Below are 18,595 nucleotides of genomic sequence, written 5' to 3'. Positions count from 1 at the left end.
TGCAAACTAGGTTTTCTATACAGTTTATCCAGACCATAAATACGAGACAAACACTTCAGCAGATCAGAACAGGTCTTGGTTGCGTCAAACTTGGTACCACTGGGTACCACTGGGCCGGCCCCAGGAGTCAGAGCCTAGCCTGGTCTTTAAAAGCCCTTTCTTTAAAAAGTAAAAACCATATCATATTTATTGTGTCTTACGCCAGGAGAGTAATATAAACCATAATTCAGTCAACACTTTTTAAAATCGTTAAGACTATAATTTTTTAAAGATTTTGTTTATTTGAGAGAGACAGAAAGAGAGCAAGCAGAGGCAGAGGGAGGAGGAGACGCAGGCTCCCTGCTCAGCTCAATGTGGGGCTGGATTCTAGGACCCCGAGGTCATGACCTGAGCTGAAGGCTGCCGCCTAACCCGCTGAGCCATCCAGGTGCCCCAAGCCTGTTCTTTTTAACGCCCGGGCTCCTAAGAAAATAAATACTAACTTGGTGCCCTAGGCTTATAACTATTCAATTCAATGCTGTGGAAAGAAAAAAAAAAATCAGAAGCAAAAGAAAAAAAAAAAGAAAGGAAAAAGAAAAATACACAAGAATATGGCTGTAGAAAATTACTGGTTTATACTAACAATTCCACAGAAACGTTCTACTTTAGTTTCTGACGGAACACGTAACATTAATCTTTACGCTTTTAAAATGAGGCCTTGAAAATTGCCTTAGTCTTTCGTGTGAAACCTAAACCACCTCGGAATTAGTGAAACGGTGAGTGAATGTGACAAAATTACACGTCGCGAGCAGCAGCTTGGGCCCGGCTTCCTTCCGTGAGCCCCGAACAGCAGCACCTGTCGTGGCCGAGGCGCGGGTGAGGCGCGGGGCAGCGGTCACAGCGCTGGGGGGGCTCCCCAAGGCCCAGCTGCCCCCCCGCCCCCCGCCTCTATCGACCTACCAGCCCGACCAGCGAGGGCTCAGCGAGGGCTCAGCGAGGGCTCGAGGCTCGGATTAATACAAACCACAAGCCCAGGGCCTTGCTGGCCTCCCCCAGGCTGTTCGCGCCGCCTCGCCTCCTCGGGAGGTTGGGTTCTGGCGGACCCGGGATGAAGGGGATGGGGGAGGGGGAGGGGGAGGGAGAGGAGAAGGGGACGGGAGGGGGGGAGGGAAGGGAAGGGAACCGAAGGGGTAGGGAAGAGGGAGGGGGAGGGGAGGGGAGGAGGAGGGGGGAGGGGAAGGGAACGGGAGGGGAAGGGGGAGGGAAGGGGAAGGGGAGGGAACAGGAGGGGGAGGAGGGGGAGGGAAAACGGGAGGAGGAGGGGGGGGAAAGCGGGAGGAGGAGGGAAGGGGGAGGAGGGGAGGGGGAGGGAGGGGGGAGGGGGAGGGAGGGGGGAGGGGAGGGCAGGCAGGCGGACGCTTACCCTGCCACTTAGGAAAGATGACGACCTTCCACAGCCCGGAAAGCCACGAGCACGGCGGCGGCTTCTCCCAGCCGCTGCCCAAGCTCCGGCGGCAGGAAGGGATCAGCAGCTTGGAGCACGGGGAGGTTCCTGAAACTTGGGGAACTCCTATTTGGGCATGTGAGGAGGCTTTCTGGTTCCTTCCTGGGTATCAGGGTGAATTCTATTTTGAGGCTAGTGGATAGGACACAAAAAGCTGCAGCAGGAAGCTGGGGGCTCAGGATTTATAATATGCAAAACAAATAGGCAGGAGAGGAGAAGAGATGAAAGAAACCAAGACCGAAGTCCTATCAGGGAGTAAATAGCATGACTTAGGCTGGATTGTCTTCTCTGCTTTGTGGAACTGAAGAGGGCAATGAAGCGGAAGTACATTCGAGATTTTTCTTCAAACAGTATTTCTAACAAAACAGTATATTAAAAAAAATTAACAGATGATATCAGCAAGTTTGAGAGACCCATAATAGGTTAAATTGCCATCTTAATCCAGTATCCTACTTTCTCTTCCTGTTCATAGACTAAATATAAGTTTTGTATTTCATCAATTCCCAACCAAGAACTCATTTTTAAAAAGTTAGTGAGGGGAGAATGGGAGAGAGAACTTTTTCTATGCCAAAAGAAAACCCTGTAGTTTAAAAATTGGATTATCCCTTACCTAATAATCCCGAAGAAATCTAAATTCACCAATTCACTTGTTTTACTCTATTCATGCACACACAGCCTTAGCTGGCCATTAAAGGCTGATACCATAGAAAATGAGAATAAAACAGTTCTAAAATAGTCCTGAAGCTTATAGTTTTATCAAGAATACAAACTTGAAATTCTTAAGCCGAGGTTAGTCTTTTCAGTTTAAACTTTTTTTCATATCTCTACTTTAACAAGAACAACTTTTTTTTTTTTAAACATTAGTTATTTATCCATGAGAGACAGAGAGAGAGAGGCAGAGACACAGGCAGAGGGAGAAGCAGGTTCCATGCAGGAAGCCCGATGTGGGACTCGATCCTGGGACCCCGGGATCACACCCTGAGCTAAAGGCAGATGCTCAACGCCTGAGCCACTCAAGCGTCCCAAGTACAACTTTTTAAACCAAAAACTATGACTTAAATTCTGATTTAAGCTCAGTTATAAGAAAGATACCTGAAAATGCCATAAAACCAAAAGGTAGAACTTGTTACTGAGTAAATCCTTCTTTGGGTCCTTCGAACTTCCGTCCTGCATAGGTCAGAACTGAAACCATGATCCCTGAGCAGCTTTAAAATCATTAACAAGGGTCGCCTAGTGGCTCAGTGTCTGCCTTCAGCTCAGGGCATGGTCCCAGAGACCCGGGATTCAGTCCTACGTTGGGCTCCACTGGAGCAGCCTGCTTCTCCCTCTATGTCTCTGTGTCTCTCTCTGTGTCTCTCATGAATAAACAAATAAAATCTTTTAAAAAAATCATTAATGGCACGGATTAAAAGTCATTAGGAGGATGATTCCCCCTCCCCTCTGGAAAAAAATGGTTAACCCATCTTCACTGCCAGGCCCTCTGCTCTACAAGGAATGAAACAGAGCGGGCTTGACCTTGGCTGATGAGAAGGCTGAAAATATTTTTCAGGGCTTAAAAATTTCAAAACCCAAATACAGTTTCCAAAACCAAAGAAGCAGCTGAATAAACTTTCAGATCAGGCCATTTTAAAAGCCACGATGTCTAATGTTACCAGAAGAGCCTCCCCTCCACCTACTTCAGTTACAACTTCAGCAGTTCCTGAGCACAGACACGGCTGCTTGTGCATTTCTAAACTTAGACATAATGGCATTAATTCTCAGAGGGAAAACCATGACTCAGGGCCCACGCCTCAGAAAGAGTGATGGTGGCATGGCCTGGAGGTCAACAGAAGCCCACACTGGGAGGATGGAAGGACTCTGATAACTAGGAGACAAAGGTCAAGGAGAGAATGATGATGTAGAAATGACAGTGAAAAGTAAGGTTATTTGCAGCCACATTTTCTTCTTGCCTCTAAAACAGGAAGGAGGTATGAGAAGGCCGGAGACACACTGTGAAGTTCTTGCATGTGTCCCGAAGACATGGAAGTCATGCAGACTTAGCATGTCTGTTCAAGAAGAGACCCAGTTCTTTTTTTTTATTTTATTTTATTTTATTGTATTTATTTATTCATGAGAGACACAGGGAGAGAGAGTCAGAGACACGGGCAAAGGGCGAAGCAGGCTCCATGCAGGGAGCCCGATGTGGGACTTCATCTTGAGTCTCCAGGATCATGCCCAGGGCTGAAGGTGGCGCTAAACTGCTGAGCCACCCAGGTGTCCCGAGACCCAGCTCTTAAAATTCTAGAGTAAGTGGTACCAGCATACTGCTTTGTAGCAGCTAGCCTTGCTGTTGTCTACACACAAAATTATTTCATTACTTATTCCCAAAGGAACGTAACCATACCTTTCTCATTATTAGAGAAGAGAGATCATTTAATTTATGCTAAGATCCTGAATTTAAACAGCATATTAGGGACGCCTGGGTGGCTCAGCGGTTTAGCGCCGCCTTCAGCCCAGGGCATGATCCCGGAGTCCCAGGATGGAGTCCCACATTGGGCTCCCTGCATGGAGCCTGCTTCTCCCTCTGCCTATGTCTCTGCTTCTCTGTGTGTCTTTCATAAATAAATAAAACCTTTAAAAAATTAATAAAGACATATTATGTTCTGTTGTCCGTGTCTGAAAATATGGTGTGTCCTGTTTCTCTCCCTCTCATCCTTTCCCTCTCCTTTCGTCTACGCGTCTGTCTCTGTCAATCTATTTCTGTGTATCATTACGATCTTTTCATGCTGTGGCTAAAAAGACGAATGGGAACCCAACCATATTTTTCCATACTTAGCAGTAAAGATGGTGTTGGTCAAATACAGTTTTAAGACTTTGTTTTTTCAACAAATTTACTATCCATGCACATTTTTCTAAGCATTGGGAATGCAAAATGATGATGTTTGGAAGAAACCTGCAGATAAATATGTATATCACAAGATAAAGTAATGTGGTTTAGAGAGGTCTCTAGGCCTCAGAGAGAGAAAAACTGACTTGGACCTCTATGTTAGAGTAAGATCTTTGTCCCACACAGAAAAATAAATAATCTGGAAGGGTATGAAGTATCTGGGAATGAATAGCAGGAGGCCTGAAGACTTACTTGGGTCATGCTAAAAAGTTTGGGTTTTATCCTGGTGGCAATGAGGAGCCTCCAAAGTTTTAATTTTTTTTTAACTTTTTTATTTTGAAAAAATAAAATCACCCATATTCACCAGTTGCTAATATTTTGCTACATTTCCTTTATTTCTCTCTAAGTGTATTTATTTGTAATCTTTTTACTTTGCTGAAATATTTGAAAATTAGACATCCTGGTCCTTTACCACTAAATCCTTCAGCATGGATCTGCTAAGAATGGGAACATTCTTCGATAACCACAATCCATTATCATACCTACACGATTATTATGAACTATTACATAGTCCATATTCAAATTTCCCAATTACCCAATAATTTCCTTTGTGCCTGTTTTTTGTTTTTTTTTCCAATCTAAGATTTGATCAAGGATAACACATTGCATTTAATTGTGAAGTCTTCTCTAATCTAGCATAATCCCCCACCGTTCCCCCCTGCCCCTTCATGACAATGATACTTGGTAAGAATCTAGGCTAACAGTCTTAGAGAAGTTTCTACAAGCTGGATTTGTCTGGTTGTTTGCTAGTGATTAGATTCACATTAACCATTTCTGGCAAAAGTACCACACACTTTAACTGCATCACATCAAGAGTCACACGCCAGTTTTTAAGCACAGATTTTTAAGGCATGGAAACAGTTCCTCTTTAGATCTATGTGTTAGATAATTTTGGCTAGATTTTTCGCCAAATATTTCTAGTAAACTAGAATGAAAAAAGAATTTGTATTCTCTCACTCTCCCCCTAGATGTTCTTGACATGATGTTCTTATTCTTCCAACAGATATAGGATAACATATATCCCTCTTAAATTGACTATCAGTCACATGACTATGTCAACTCATGACAGCATAAGCATCGAGTGAAAATAATTTGGCTGTAGGCATTCATTGAATAATTGATTCCAAATACAACAGCATATTAAAGCTTTTATTTATTTATTTATTTTTCCATATTAAGCTTTTAAATTACACAGAACTATGGCTTTGCTATCACACAAAAAACGTTAACATAGTCTATCTACTTTTAGCTAAAGCCACTGACAAGGCATCATTCTCATTCCAAAGGTTGTTTTAGTTCTTGGCTTTAAACAGTATTTAATATGTCTTATAAAGGATATACAGTAAAGGAGAATCTACTTTTACTTAAAGGAATTCAAATCAGCATAATGAGAGAACAGGACTATCTTAAGAACTAAAATAAGAATTCCCAATTTTGACTGTATGGTTGAAAAAAGGTACTTTTATGCTTTCCTCACAGCATTGTGCGTACAGATATATATATGCATATATATATAAAATATTTATAAAAATATGTATTTATAAAAATTTAAATATATTTATATATTTAATATGTTTAGTAAATATTTGATAATATAAATATATTTATATATTTAATATGTTATGTAGTAAATATTTGATCAGATAAATTAAAAAATCCTTGAGAAGTTAGTGAAAAAGTCATACCTGAGTAAAAATATTATGTGTTTGGCTTAAAATCCACCTGGCATCAGCATCAGGGGCTACTACTAATTTCAAGGTCCCAACGTAAACATCGGAACATAAGGTCCAGAAGTGCTGCTCTTGTAAACTGTAAACTCCTTGCAACTGCTGCACCTGAAACAGAAAAGGCAGATATGAACATCGCAATCAAATACAAGGGCCCCCTCATTTTATTATGTACACTGTTTTTATTATTATTATTATTATTATTATTATTCCATAGTTCGGTAAATTGCTATTTAGATTATTAACTATAATACTATTAAATTATTATGTAATATATCAGAAAATACAGATTCTATTCCCTAGTTCAAAGGAGGGGTCAGAGATTGCTTTAATTAATTAACAAATACTTATTGAGTACTTATTATGTGCCATGGCAGGTGTTTGTGAATAATCACATACCAAAATTTGCAGGGTACAGCTGAAACAGCTCCTAGACGGAAATTTACACTTTCACGTACACTGATCAGAGAACATGTATAAACACAAAAGAGCTGAGAAATGAGAAGAATAACAACCCAGTAAACTCAGAGAAATAGGAAGGAAGGAAATAAAGAACAGAAATCAATGGTCCAGAGATTTAGAAACTATCAGAATTCACAGTATCAAAAACTTGTTCTTTGGAAGATCAAGGAAGTAGAGAAGTCAGTGCTTCTCAAATGGAACATATTTTGGACAGGACGGTTCTTCCCTGTGTCAGAAACTACAGGACCCTCTGCATCCCGAAGCCCCCAAGGAGCTAAATGCCAACATACACCCTTCTCTGAATCAAGCAACAACAAAAAGAAGAGGGACATCTCTCAGTGTTTCCAGTGGTTCCTTACAGTTTCCATAACCGAAGGCTGACAACCACTGGCAAGACAAATTAAAAAACAAAAACAGAAACCAGAATGAAAAAAGGAGAACGCCTACAAACAACGGATTTTAAAAACCATAAAAGGGAATATTATATGAATGTGTAGTAGCTTGTGAATATACAAAGTATCTCCACTAAGTGGAATCCAAACAAATTCTCACCGTCTCTACTGCTATCAGCCCAGCTGAAGGCAGCATTATCTTTCGTGTGGATTATTATAACAGAGCCAGTGTAATAATATTGTAGTGTAAACCCGGTGTGTCTCTGGCCTGGGACTTCTCCCATCTATTCTCCTCACAGTATCCCTGGTGCGATTCTGCTACTTTAGGTCAGATGCTGCCACTTGTCTGTTCAAAAATCCTCCAACGGCTTCCCACCTTACTCTGAACAAAAATCAAAGTGTGCACAACGACTTACATGGACCCGTCGTCACATGACTTGCTTGTTTTCTAATCACATGGTCTCCTGCGTCCCCTTGCTCCTTCTTCCTCAGCTAAACCAGCCTCCTCACCATTGGCTGAGAAGTCTGGCACACTCCTGCCTCGGAGCACTTGCCATTCCCTCTGCCTGAAGTGTCCTTCCTTCCAGATTTCTACTCAGTCCACTTTGTTTGGGTTTTTACTTGGATGTCATCTTCTCAGTCAGTTACTGTAACTCTCGTACTCTTGGTATTCTCTTACTTAAAATAATGTTTTCACTTTTATGTTTCTCTGCTTTGTTTTGCTTTATGGAGCATAATCTCACACACTGCATTATTCATTTATCATTTAGATTTTTTATTGCCTGCCTGCCTCTCCAGCAGAACTTAAGCTTGATAAGGGCAGGGATTTATTTTTATTCTTTTTATGTTTTGTATCCTTAGCATCTAAAACTGTGCCTAACCCAAGTAAGTGCTTGGTAAATTGTGTGTATAATATATATACAATATACAGTATATATGTAATACACACACGCACACACAAAACCCCACAATTTGAAAACCCAGACAAAATGGATAAGTTTCTGGAAATGTAGAAAATGCCATGACGAGAAAAAAATAGAAAATGTGAAAGACCATTAAAAATTGAAAAGGTAAAATACCCCTGAAAAGGTAGAGGTTAATATACAAAATATAAAAAGAACTCACACAACTCAATAGTAAAAAACCAAACTATTTGATTGAAAAATGGACAGAGGATCAGAATAGACATTTTTCCAGAGGAGATATACAGATGGCCAACAGTGAAAGGTGCTCAACTCACTAATCATCAGGGAAATGCAAGTCAAAAACCACAATGAAATACCACCTCACACCTGTTAGAATACCTATTAACAAAAAGACGAGATCTTTTCAATTCTGAGATTCTCTAATTTTTAAGCAGCCTATTTGGGATGTTTTTTTTGTTTGTTTTTTTGTTTTGTTTTTTGTTTTTTTTCCTATTTGGGATGTTAATTAAAAAGTTGAACTGAGATCTAACAAACATATTCATTTTTATCAGAATTTGATGAATGTAGTTCTATAAACTCCTAAGCAGTTGGTAGGAAATTTGAGACAACACCCACTGTGCCCTTTTTAAAATGCTTTTACTGGGAAAAGGTCAAGGTGGACTTCTTCTCTTTCAGGACTCTGATGACATAGTGGCTTGAACCTGCTATCACCCTACATTTTTCTGAATGGCATCCTCATGGGATGGTCTCCTGTGAATGAAACAACCAACTAAGTATAAATAGAGCTCTTCTACCTCTAAGAATGCAAGTCCTCTTGTAGTTAAGACTAAGCAATGTTCCTATACAAACTGGCTTTAACTCTCCTCAAGTTAAAAAATAGGGGAAAGCATAGTTATAGAAACTTTTCCTACTCTGACAATGGGTAAAATAGAAAGGGCATGAGCTTCCGAATCAGATGGACATGGATTGGAATCCTGGTTCAGCACTAGCATTTGTTTGCCTTTTTTTTTTTTTTTTTAAAGATTTTATTTATTCATTCATGAGAGACAGAGAGAGAGGCAGAGACACAGGCAGAGGGAGAAGCAGGCTTCATGCAGGTAGCCCAACGTGGGACTCGATCCTGGGACTCCAGGATCACGCCCCGGGGCCAAAGGCAGGCACTAAACCGCTGAGCCACTCGGGCTGCCCAGCCACTAGCATTTGTGACTTTGCATGAGTTACTTAAATTCTCTAAACCTCAATCTTACTATAGAAAGAAAAATAAAACTTAGCCTGTGTGGATGTAATGAAGACCAGAAATGATATACATAAAGCAATTAGTACAGGGAGCAGCTTATAGTAAGCATCCATAAACTGCCCCTTTCTCTTCCACAGTTAAGATGACTACCCTACCTTAAAATCATAACCACAAATGTCAAATGGGCAACAATTCGGTTTCCCTATCTCAAAAAAAACCCTTTTATACCTTCTCCTTTTTCCTCCGGCATTCTAATCTTTTTGATTACACTCCCTTATAAATGATAAAATAGAAGTACATAAAAAAAAATCCCTTATCCTGTACCACCAAATCCACCAGTTGATCCTCAAATATGTCAGCACTTTCTGCCTCTCTTCTAGGGATATGCCATCCCTGGCTCCCATCTACACTGAATTTCTCCACAGTGCTTTTGGTTCTATCTTTTTTTTTTTTTTTTTTTTTTAAGAGAGTGAGTGAGAGAGCATGTAAGTGGGGAGGGAAGGCATGAAGGAGGGGCAGAGAGGGAATCTGAAAGGCTCTGTACCTACTCGGGAGTTCAAACAGCCCACCACCCTGAGATCATGACCTGAGCTGAAATGAAGAGTTGGCTGCTTAACTAACTGAGCTATCCAGGTACCCATGGTTCAATCCTTTTTCATCTTCTCAAGAGCTTCATTCTTGCAACCTTTACTAACGTATCATCAATTTCTTTCTCTATGGGATCCCTGGGTGGCGCAGCGGTTTAGCGCCTGCCTTTGGCCCAGGGCGCGATCCTGGAGACCCGGGGTCGAATCCCACGTCGGGCTCCCGGTGAATGGGGCCTGCTTCTTCTCCCTGTGCCTGTGTCTCTGCCTCTCTCTCTCTCTCTCTCTCTCTCTCATAAACAAATAAATAAAAATTAAAAAAAAATTTCTTTCTCTAGGATGGCCCTTTCCTAACAATAACAAACATGCTCTAGAACTGCACTGTGTAATATGGAAATCACCTGACACATATGGCTGTTTAAATACAGGAGAATTAAAATACATTAAAAAATCAGTTGTGCTAGCCTTACATCAGGTGCTCAACAGCCACATTTTACTTGTGATTTTCATACTGGGCAGTGTAGACTATACAGTATTTCTGTTATTGGGGAAAGTTCTATGGGATAGCACTACTCTAGAATCTCCTATTTTAAAAACAAACAGCCCCTGCTCTGATACTACGTCCATACTCAGGCTGCCAACTCACTTATTTGCTTCCTTTAACAACAACACTTCCTAAAAGAGTTGTCTGTAGTTACTATTCATTTTTTCCTTAAGCTACTCAAATCATGCTCTCCTCTCCAAACGCCTCTGAAACTGGTCTCATCAAGGTCATTAGCTGAGTTCACGAAGTCGGTTGATGATTACTCTCCATTCCTACCTTGCTTGCTCTACAGAAAGTGGACTACTGCTTCCTTCCTCAGCTCTGAGAGACTCTGCTCTTCTCGTTTTCCAGCTTCCTTCCTAGCCACTCCTTTTCCTGCCTTTCCACCACCTGTGCTGTAAACCTGGAGCTGAATGGAGAGCTAAAAAGAAGATAGCTTAATTCTCCCAAGGGAATCTCACATAATCCTCATATTTTAAAAATTATTCATTTATTAACGCTTCAAAACTCTTCCTAGTACTAATCTGTCTCTAAAACACCAGATTTGTATATCCCACTACGTCACTGACATTTCCCCTGGGAATATAGCGGCATTTCAATTTTAACATATCCAGAAGAGAACTCTTGATTTGGGGGGATTTTCCATCCTCAAACCTGCATCAACACAACCTTAACCCTAGCAAATGGTACCAGCATCTACCTAGTTGAGAGTCAACACTTTTTCTCCCCTCCATTAATATAATCCATCTCTAAAAATTTATCCCAGATGTGTCCTTACCTCCATATTCACTACTCCCTCTGTAGTCCTAACCACCATTTCTCCCCACTTAGATGACAAGAGCTTTATAACTGATTTTCTTTGCTTTCATTCTCTCTAGAATTTGTTCTCCAGTAGCAAGCAGAATAATCTTTTAAAAACATTAGTTTTATGACACTCTCCCTGCCTAAAAGCTTTCTAATACTTCCCACTGGATTAAAATTAAATCTAAACCTCCTAGTAAGACCACAAGCTCTGTACGATCTGGCCCCAACCATTCTTTCCAGCCACTCATCCCTTTATTGATAATCCTTTAGCCACAGTGGCTTTTTCTTCTGTTCTTCACAACTCTAAATGAGTTCCAGCTGTAGAACTTCTGCATTAGCATAAAGTGTTCCTTTGCCTGAAACACTCTTCTCCAGGATTTTCGTAAGGCTGGCTCCTTCTTGTCATCAAGGTTTCAGTTTTCTTTAATATGACTTCCTGAGTGAATCTAAGGTAATCATCCATGTCTACCATATGACTTTATTTCAGTTACAGTAACTATCATGGATATTTTCTTATTTATCAATTTATTGCTTAGTGCCTGTTTTTCCCCACTAGATCGTAAACACTGACGCAGACACACTGTCTGTCTTGCTTATCCTTCCTTATACCCTTAGTACCTTATTAGGATATCTGAGACAAAATAGGAACTCAAAAAAATATGTTGAATAAATACTTATATCATCTGGAATTTGTATCTATATTTTAAAAGAACTGTTCAAATTCTAAGTGAGGACAATTTCTACCACATTTTCTTTAGTAAAGCTCAATATTTTCCAATGATTTTATTCTGGTTTGTACAAATGGCACTCATGGTTAGTATTCAATCTTGGAAGAAATACTAAATTATACACATATGCTACCCATATTTGTAAAAGTTAAAAACCCTAACAGCTTGGAAACAACATAAAATCTAATGGTTTGGAAGCTCTGAAACTTACCCTCTGATAACACTGAGGCAGAGTATTTTCCAACAATGGAGGAGTTCTCTGCATTAATATTCCAACAGACTCTCTTAAAAGAGGAATAACACTAAAGAAAAGAAAGAAAAAATTTATTAAAGCTACATTCTGACAATCCTATTCTGCAAGAAAGTAATAATGTAACTCTCTATATTAGAATATAACAAGATTGATCAGAATAGTATGAGGAAAAAGCAGATAGTCTTTCTAAATTTTTCATGTGATCACTAAGTTTTTTCTTAAATAAAAGAGCCAGATAAAATGCATCAATGTATAAAACACGAAACCGTATTACTGAATAGTATTGGAACATCTAAAAATCTAAACATAGCAGTTACTCAACTGCTATCTAAAATATGGCTTCAATTGGCCAGAATCTTCCACAGTAATCCATAAGGCATATCATGGCTGACTGGTCCTTAATGTTTATCAAATATTTACATGTATGTAACTGAATAGCATGTAAAGGAATACACAAAAAATTAATATGGTACATTAGTCCATTCATCTAATATTTTTACAACTCAATTATATATCAGTCTTTCTTTAATTAAAAAAATTTTTTTTAAAGATTTTGTTTATTCATTCATGAGAGACACAGAGAAAAAGAGGCCAGACACAGGCAGAGGGAGAAGCAGGCTCCCCGTTAGGAGCCCAATGTGGGACTTGATCCTGGATCCCAGGATCTTACCCTGAGCTGAAGGCAGAGCCACCCAGGTATCCCTTATTTTTCTTTAATTTTTAAAAATTTATATCAGTCTTCTTTCATTATTTAAAAAATACATGGGCAGCCCGGGTGGCTGCTGCTGAGCCACCCAGGTATCCCTTATTTTTCTTTAATTTTTAAAAATTTATATCAGTCTTCTTTCATTATTTAAAAAATACATGGGCAGCCCGGGTGGCTCGGCCTGATCCTGGAGACCCGGGATCTAGTCCCACGTCGTGCTCCCTGCATGGAGCCTGCTTCTCCCTCTGTCTGTGTCCCTGCCCTCCCCACCCTCCGTGTCTGTCATGAATAAATACAATATTTTAAAAAAATAAAAATAAAAAAATAAAAAATACAGAAGCCTGGATATAACCACAGATCCAAGTGTATCAACACCTTTAGTGATAGGGCCCAAATGTCTGTGTGTATTGATGCAGCTAGTCTTCCAGCAATATGTGGAAATTACTGCTTTAAGCTATTTGGATAAATGTACAGAAACAATTAACAGTATAATGATGAGAGTGACTCTAATGCAATAGTTCTCTTAGTATCTAGATATCAAATTCACCTTACTCTTATTTGTTTTTATTTCTGACATATTAGATCAGAATCTTTCAGAGAAGGTCAAGGCATCTGGTTTTAAAAAGCTCTCCACATGATTCCAGTGAGTCAGGGTGGCAAGGCACTGCTCTACCCAGACTGAGAGAAAGGTCAGACATAGCTTCCTTAACTTAATAGCTTAAGCTAGTGTTCTCTTTTACACTTGGAGAATCTCAAAATTTCCAAAGTAAAACCCCTCCTAGTTACAGCTGTAGGAGATGGAGATAAAAGGAACATACATACATTTCAAGAAAGGCAGAAGTTAAAATGTACCACACAAATTAGTGATATTTCTTTTTTAAGAAATTGTTATTTAAGTAACCACTACACCTAACATGGGGCTCGAACTCAGGACCCCTAGATCAAAGTCATATATTCCTTTGACTGAGCCAGCCAGGTGCTCCCAAACTTAGTGATATTTCTGACAGGTGGAAAGGAAAAGACATTAAAAGAACGAAGACAATGAGAACAGAGACAGTGCTTGTCTTGTTCACAATTATATTCCCAAGGAAGCCAAGTAAAGTTCTGGTCAGAAAGTGGGCCCACAATAAATACCTGTTGGTTAAATCAATGATAGGTATATAAATATTAGATGCTTGAGAAATCTAGACTGAAGATAGGCAATGGCTACAGGGAAGCAATTACAAGTCCACTCCCACACTTTCTGTGCACAGTAATAAGTACTTGGATAATGAGTAAGACAGGAACAGAAACAACTAGGAAAATCAAACAGATACTGAGAGAAATAACTGGTGTCTAACTGGATATAGTGAAGAAATAGTGAAGCACGCAGGGATGCCTGAGTGGTTCAGCGGTTGAGCATCTACCTTTGGCTGAGGGTGTGATCCCTGTCTGGGGATCGAGTCACACATTGGGCTCCCTGTAAAGAGCCTGCTTCTCCCTCTATCTCTCTCCCTCTCTCTCTGTCTGTCTCTCATCAACAAATAAATAAATAAAATCTTAAAAAAAAGAAAAGAAAATAGTGAAGCAATATCAAGAGACAAAATCCGAAAGACAAGAAGTGTGGAGGGAATGGCAGTAGTGAAGATGAAAAACTCAATGCAGATAGGAGGTTAAGTCACGTTCAAAATGAAAACATTCTTTAGTCAGATTAAGAGCTAAGAATCATTAGATGCCACCCTTCAATCCTCCTTCTCCCTTAAAACTCCCATGCTCTAAATCACCAAGTTCTCATGATGTAACATCCTAAATACTTCCTGACTCCATTCCCTCCCCTTCATTCTACTACACGTCTACAATAATCTCATCTTCACTTGGGTTATTATAATAGCCTCCCAAGTGGGCCATTTTTGCCTCTAGTCTTATTTCAAGTCCACTGTGATCGGCAGCTTCGAAGATGGATCCCAATGGCCCATGCCTCCCTAGTACTCATGTTCATGTGTAATCCCCTACTCTTGAGTGTGGACTGGACCTTGCACTTGCTGCTAATGAAAAAAGTACAAAAAAAAAAAAAAAAAGAAAAAAGTACAGCGAAAGTGACATGATGACACTTCTAAAATCAGATTAAAAGACTCTGCCTTCCATCTTGTTCACTCTGCTCTAGTTTTCACTCTTGGCTATCATGCTCTGAGGTATTCTACAGAGAGGCCCAAGTGACAAGGCACTGCAGGATGCCTCTGGAGAGGAATGGAGAGCCTCAGTCCAATAGCACAAAAGGAACTCAATACTTTCAACAACCACTTCAGTGAGCTTAGAAGTGGATTCTCTCCCAGATGAACCTTGGAATGACTGTAGCCCTGGCTGTCACCTTATGAATGACCCTGAGCCAGAGAGCCTTGTTGGCTATGAGCAGGTTCCTGAGCCACGATAAACTATAAGATAAGGCCTATTATTTTGGCTACTGGGTTTTTGTATAATTTGTTATGTATCCTTAGGTAACGACTACAACCATTCTTTATAAAACTATTAGACTATCTAAAATCAGTATCTGATCCTATCCCTTCCCCATTAAAAAAATCCCATAAAAGCTCCTCAATACCTTGGGGATTAAATGTAAACTCTTTAAAATGGTATATTTTTAGATCTGCCTCGCCTAGCTAGCTGCCCTTCCTATCAATTCTCGCTTCTCATTTTAAGCCCCCCCCCCTTTTTTAAAGATTAAAAAAAGATTATTTGAGAGAGAGCCAGCAAGCAAGAGCACAAGCAGTGGGTAGGTTCAGAGGAAGAAGGAAAAGCAGACTCTCCACTGACCGGGGAACCTGATGTGGGGCTCAATCCCAGAATCCTGGGATCATGACCTGAGCTGAAGGCAGATGCTTTACCAATGAAGCTACCCAGGAGTCCCATATTTTAAGCCCTCTAAACAAACACATTTGCACTTTACTTTTGGCTGTTCCTTCTTTTTATGCTTTGTTCATGATGTCAGCTCTGCCTAGAATGTTCCTAAACTGCCCTACTCTGGTTTCTATTCTTTTTTTAAAGTCTCAAGTGTCACCCCTTCTAGGATATATTTCCTGATCCCAAACTGCTCTCCAAACTTTATGAAATGTCCTCTCTGTGCTCCTAAAAAAAAAAATTCTGATACCTATGGTAATGTTAGAGGGAAAAAAAATGAGGAAATGGATAGAAACTGGAAGTGGGATTAAGGATTTGACAGTAAAGGAATATCAGTAATTCCTTCATCTGACCTGAAGAGCTGCGTTTGTTCCTATCTATTGGTATTATACAGGTAAGGATGCCCTGGGTTTATAAAAAAGACAAAGAAAAACATGATGGTAGTTTCACAAGGTATAATTCAACCATTATGACATTTTTCTTTCCTCTCTCCATCATTTCTCAGGAAAAAGGAAGGATCAGTCATGGAATGTTTTTATATCTAACTTACAATTTTTATGTTTTCCTACCTTCCTTACTGTACTTTTTAGAAAGTGAAGCACCAAAATGGTCCTCCTAGAATAAGAAAAAAGTTTGAGAAAATAGAGGGGTTTTTATGACTGTCTAGGAGGCATATAGAAAAATTAAACTATTTTGATAATTTCCTTTTCAATCTTTATCCCAAGGAATTGCTAATGATGCCTGAAGATATCTGAGGTGGAAAATGCACTCAAATAGAAAACATGATACTTGGGTTCTAATTCTGCCATTAAATAACTGGACAAATTGCACAGCCTTCTAGAGCGTCAGTTTTCTCATCTGTAAAACAAGGAAGTGGATTAAATAGGCAATTTCTTCCATCTTCATTTTTCATTTGATAAGAAAAAAATGGTCAAACTACAAGGAATACTAGTGCAAGAATATATGTGGAAATGAAAGGTTACTTTTATATATCAAAAAAGGGTATCATAACTTTTGTAATACCTAATATTTTAGAATACCTAGGTACAGTCTAATTTTTCTAACTTTTGTGTGAGCTAAAACACAATAAAGAGATGACTGAGTCCAAGTTTTAATAATCCTTGAAGAGATCAACCTTCAAACCTTAAGGACATTCTCCTAATAGTCTCTTAAGTCATCCAGAACCATCTATAAATTTATTCAAACCTTTTTTTCCCCTAAGATTTTATTTATTCATTCATGAGAGACACAGAGAGAAAGAGAGAGGCACAGACACAGGCAGAGGGAGAAGCAGGCTCCATGTAGGGAGCCTGACGTGGGACTTGATCCCGGGTCTCCAGGATCACACCCTGGGCTGAAGGTGGCGCTAAACCGCTGGGCCACCCAGGCTGCCCTTATCCAAACCTTTGTTCAAATTTTTATGTCTATATTCTGTGTATGTTGCCTCCTAAAGCCAGATACTCCCTGACACCACATTTGTTTAAAATGGAAGGAAAGAAGGAAGGAAACAAGGAAGGAGGAAGGAAACAAGGAAGAAGGAAGGAAGGAAGCAAGCAAGCAAGCTATATTTTCCCTTTTCTCATAAAATTTATTTTCACATGTGAACCTTAGTTTGAAGATTCTAGAACTGGTGAAGTTCCATGATCACAGATAACAAACTATTAAAATTAATAGGGAATTTAGAGATCATTCATTTTAACACTGAGTTCAAGAATCGTAATGCATAATCCTGGTTGGCTCAGTTGGTTAAAGTCTCCAACTCTTGATTTTGGCTCAGGTCATGATCTCAGGGTCATGAAATCAAGTCTGTCTGGGGCTCTACACTCAGCAAGTACAAGGAGTCTGCTTAAGATTTCTCCCTCTGCCCCCTCCCCCCTGCTCAAGCTTTTGTGTGTGCGCTCTCTCTCAAAAACAAAACGACAAAAAAGAATCATAATGCAAATAAACATTTTAATAAAGTTAATTTTAAAATAACTAAATAAAAGATATCATAACTGATATAAGGAAATAATTAGAATAGTGTATTTTTTTGGTAAGGGTCAATGAGGTATTTACTGATTTTGCTGTATTATAAAATTCAAAATGGTTGCCTGCTTCAGTAGAAAAAAAATTTTTTTTTAAGATTTTATTAATTCATTCACGAGAGACGAGAGAGAGAGAGAGAGAGAGAGAGAGAGAGAGAGAGAGGCAGGGACACAGGCAGAGGGAAAAGCAGGCTCCATGCAGGGAGCCTGACGCGGGACTCGATCCCGGGTCTCCAGGATCAGGTCCTAGGCTGAAGGCAGCGCTAAACCGCTGGGCCACCAAGGCTGCCCCTTTTCTTCTTCTTTTTTTTTTTTTAAAGAGTAGGATTTTAATAAAATGTTTACATTTAACAGCAGCAAGCATTTCATGAAAGCACACTGATGTGTCACACTAATTCTGTCTAACTTTGTCTTCTGAAATTATGCAAGGATTTCAGCTATAACGATACTGTGGTCATGAAACTGTGGTGGAAGGAGAAAGGTGCTTGCTAAGTCTCATGGTGATACGCAATTTAGAACCAAGGTCAATTTCTATAACAATTTCAAAGATCATAAAAATGTAAAAGAAACCTGCAGAAACTTTATTTTTGCCTTTTAAAATTGTGTTTAGCTCAGGAGTTTGTGTCCATATTTTTCTGATTAACTATCGTAATGGGAAATCATAAAACAGATTTTAGCATGGATCTATCTACCCATAATGAAAGGATATGGGGAAAAAGACAAGCTTAGCAAATTCCTGACTGAGCTAACACTTAGAGCTGCATCCAAACCCAAAAAGTAAGCATTTGGAAACAATTAGAGGTTCACTTCTGGTTGACTAACTCAATTCTAACGTTAACAATGAAACACCATTTTCCTAGCATATATAAAGACATGAGTCATTAGGTATATGAGTTTACCAGTAAAACAGGGTAATGGTTTTATT

General features: G+C 39.5%; 1 protein-coding gene across 1 annotated transcript in view; it reads right to left on the bottom strand.

Moving 5' to 3' along the window:
• The window catches only part of SLC30A7 (solute carrier family 30 member 7), a 90,687-nt gene that overhangs the window by 9,356 nt on the left and 62,736 nt on the right, over nt 1-18,595 (bottom strand). The window contains exons 9-10 of the mRNA XM_072834711.1: nt 12,025-12,115; nt 6,095-6,244 (exon numbers count right to left, since the gene is read on the bottom strand). Coding sequence (XP_072690812.1) covers nt 6,095-6,244; nt 12,025-12,115 — 241 coding nt within the window. The remainder of the gene's footprint in view (nt 1-6,094; nt 6,245-12,024; nt 12,116-18,595) is intronic.

The sequence above is a fragment of the Canis lupus genome, chromosome 8 (assembly GCF_048164855.1).
Source record: "Canis lupus baileyi chromosome 8, mCanLup2.hap1, whole genome shotgun sequence".
Lineage (NCBI taxonomy): Eukaryota > Metazoa > Chordata > Mammalia > Carnivora > Canidae > Canis > Canis lupus.
This window is presented reverse-complemented; position numbering and strand designations above follow the sequence as displayed.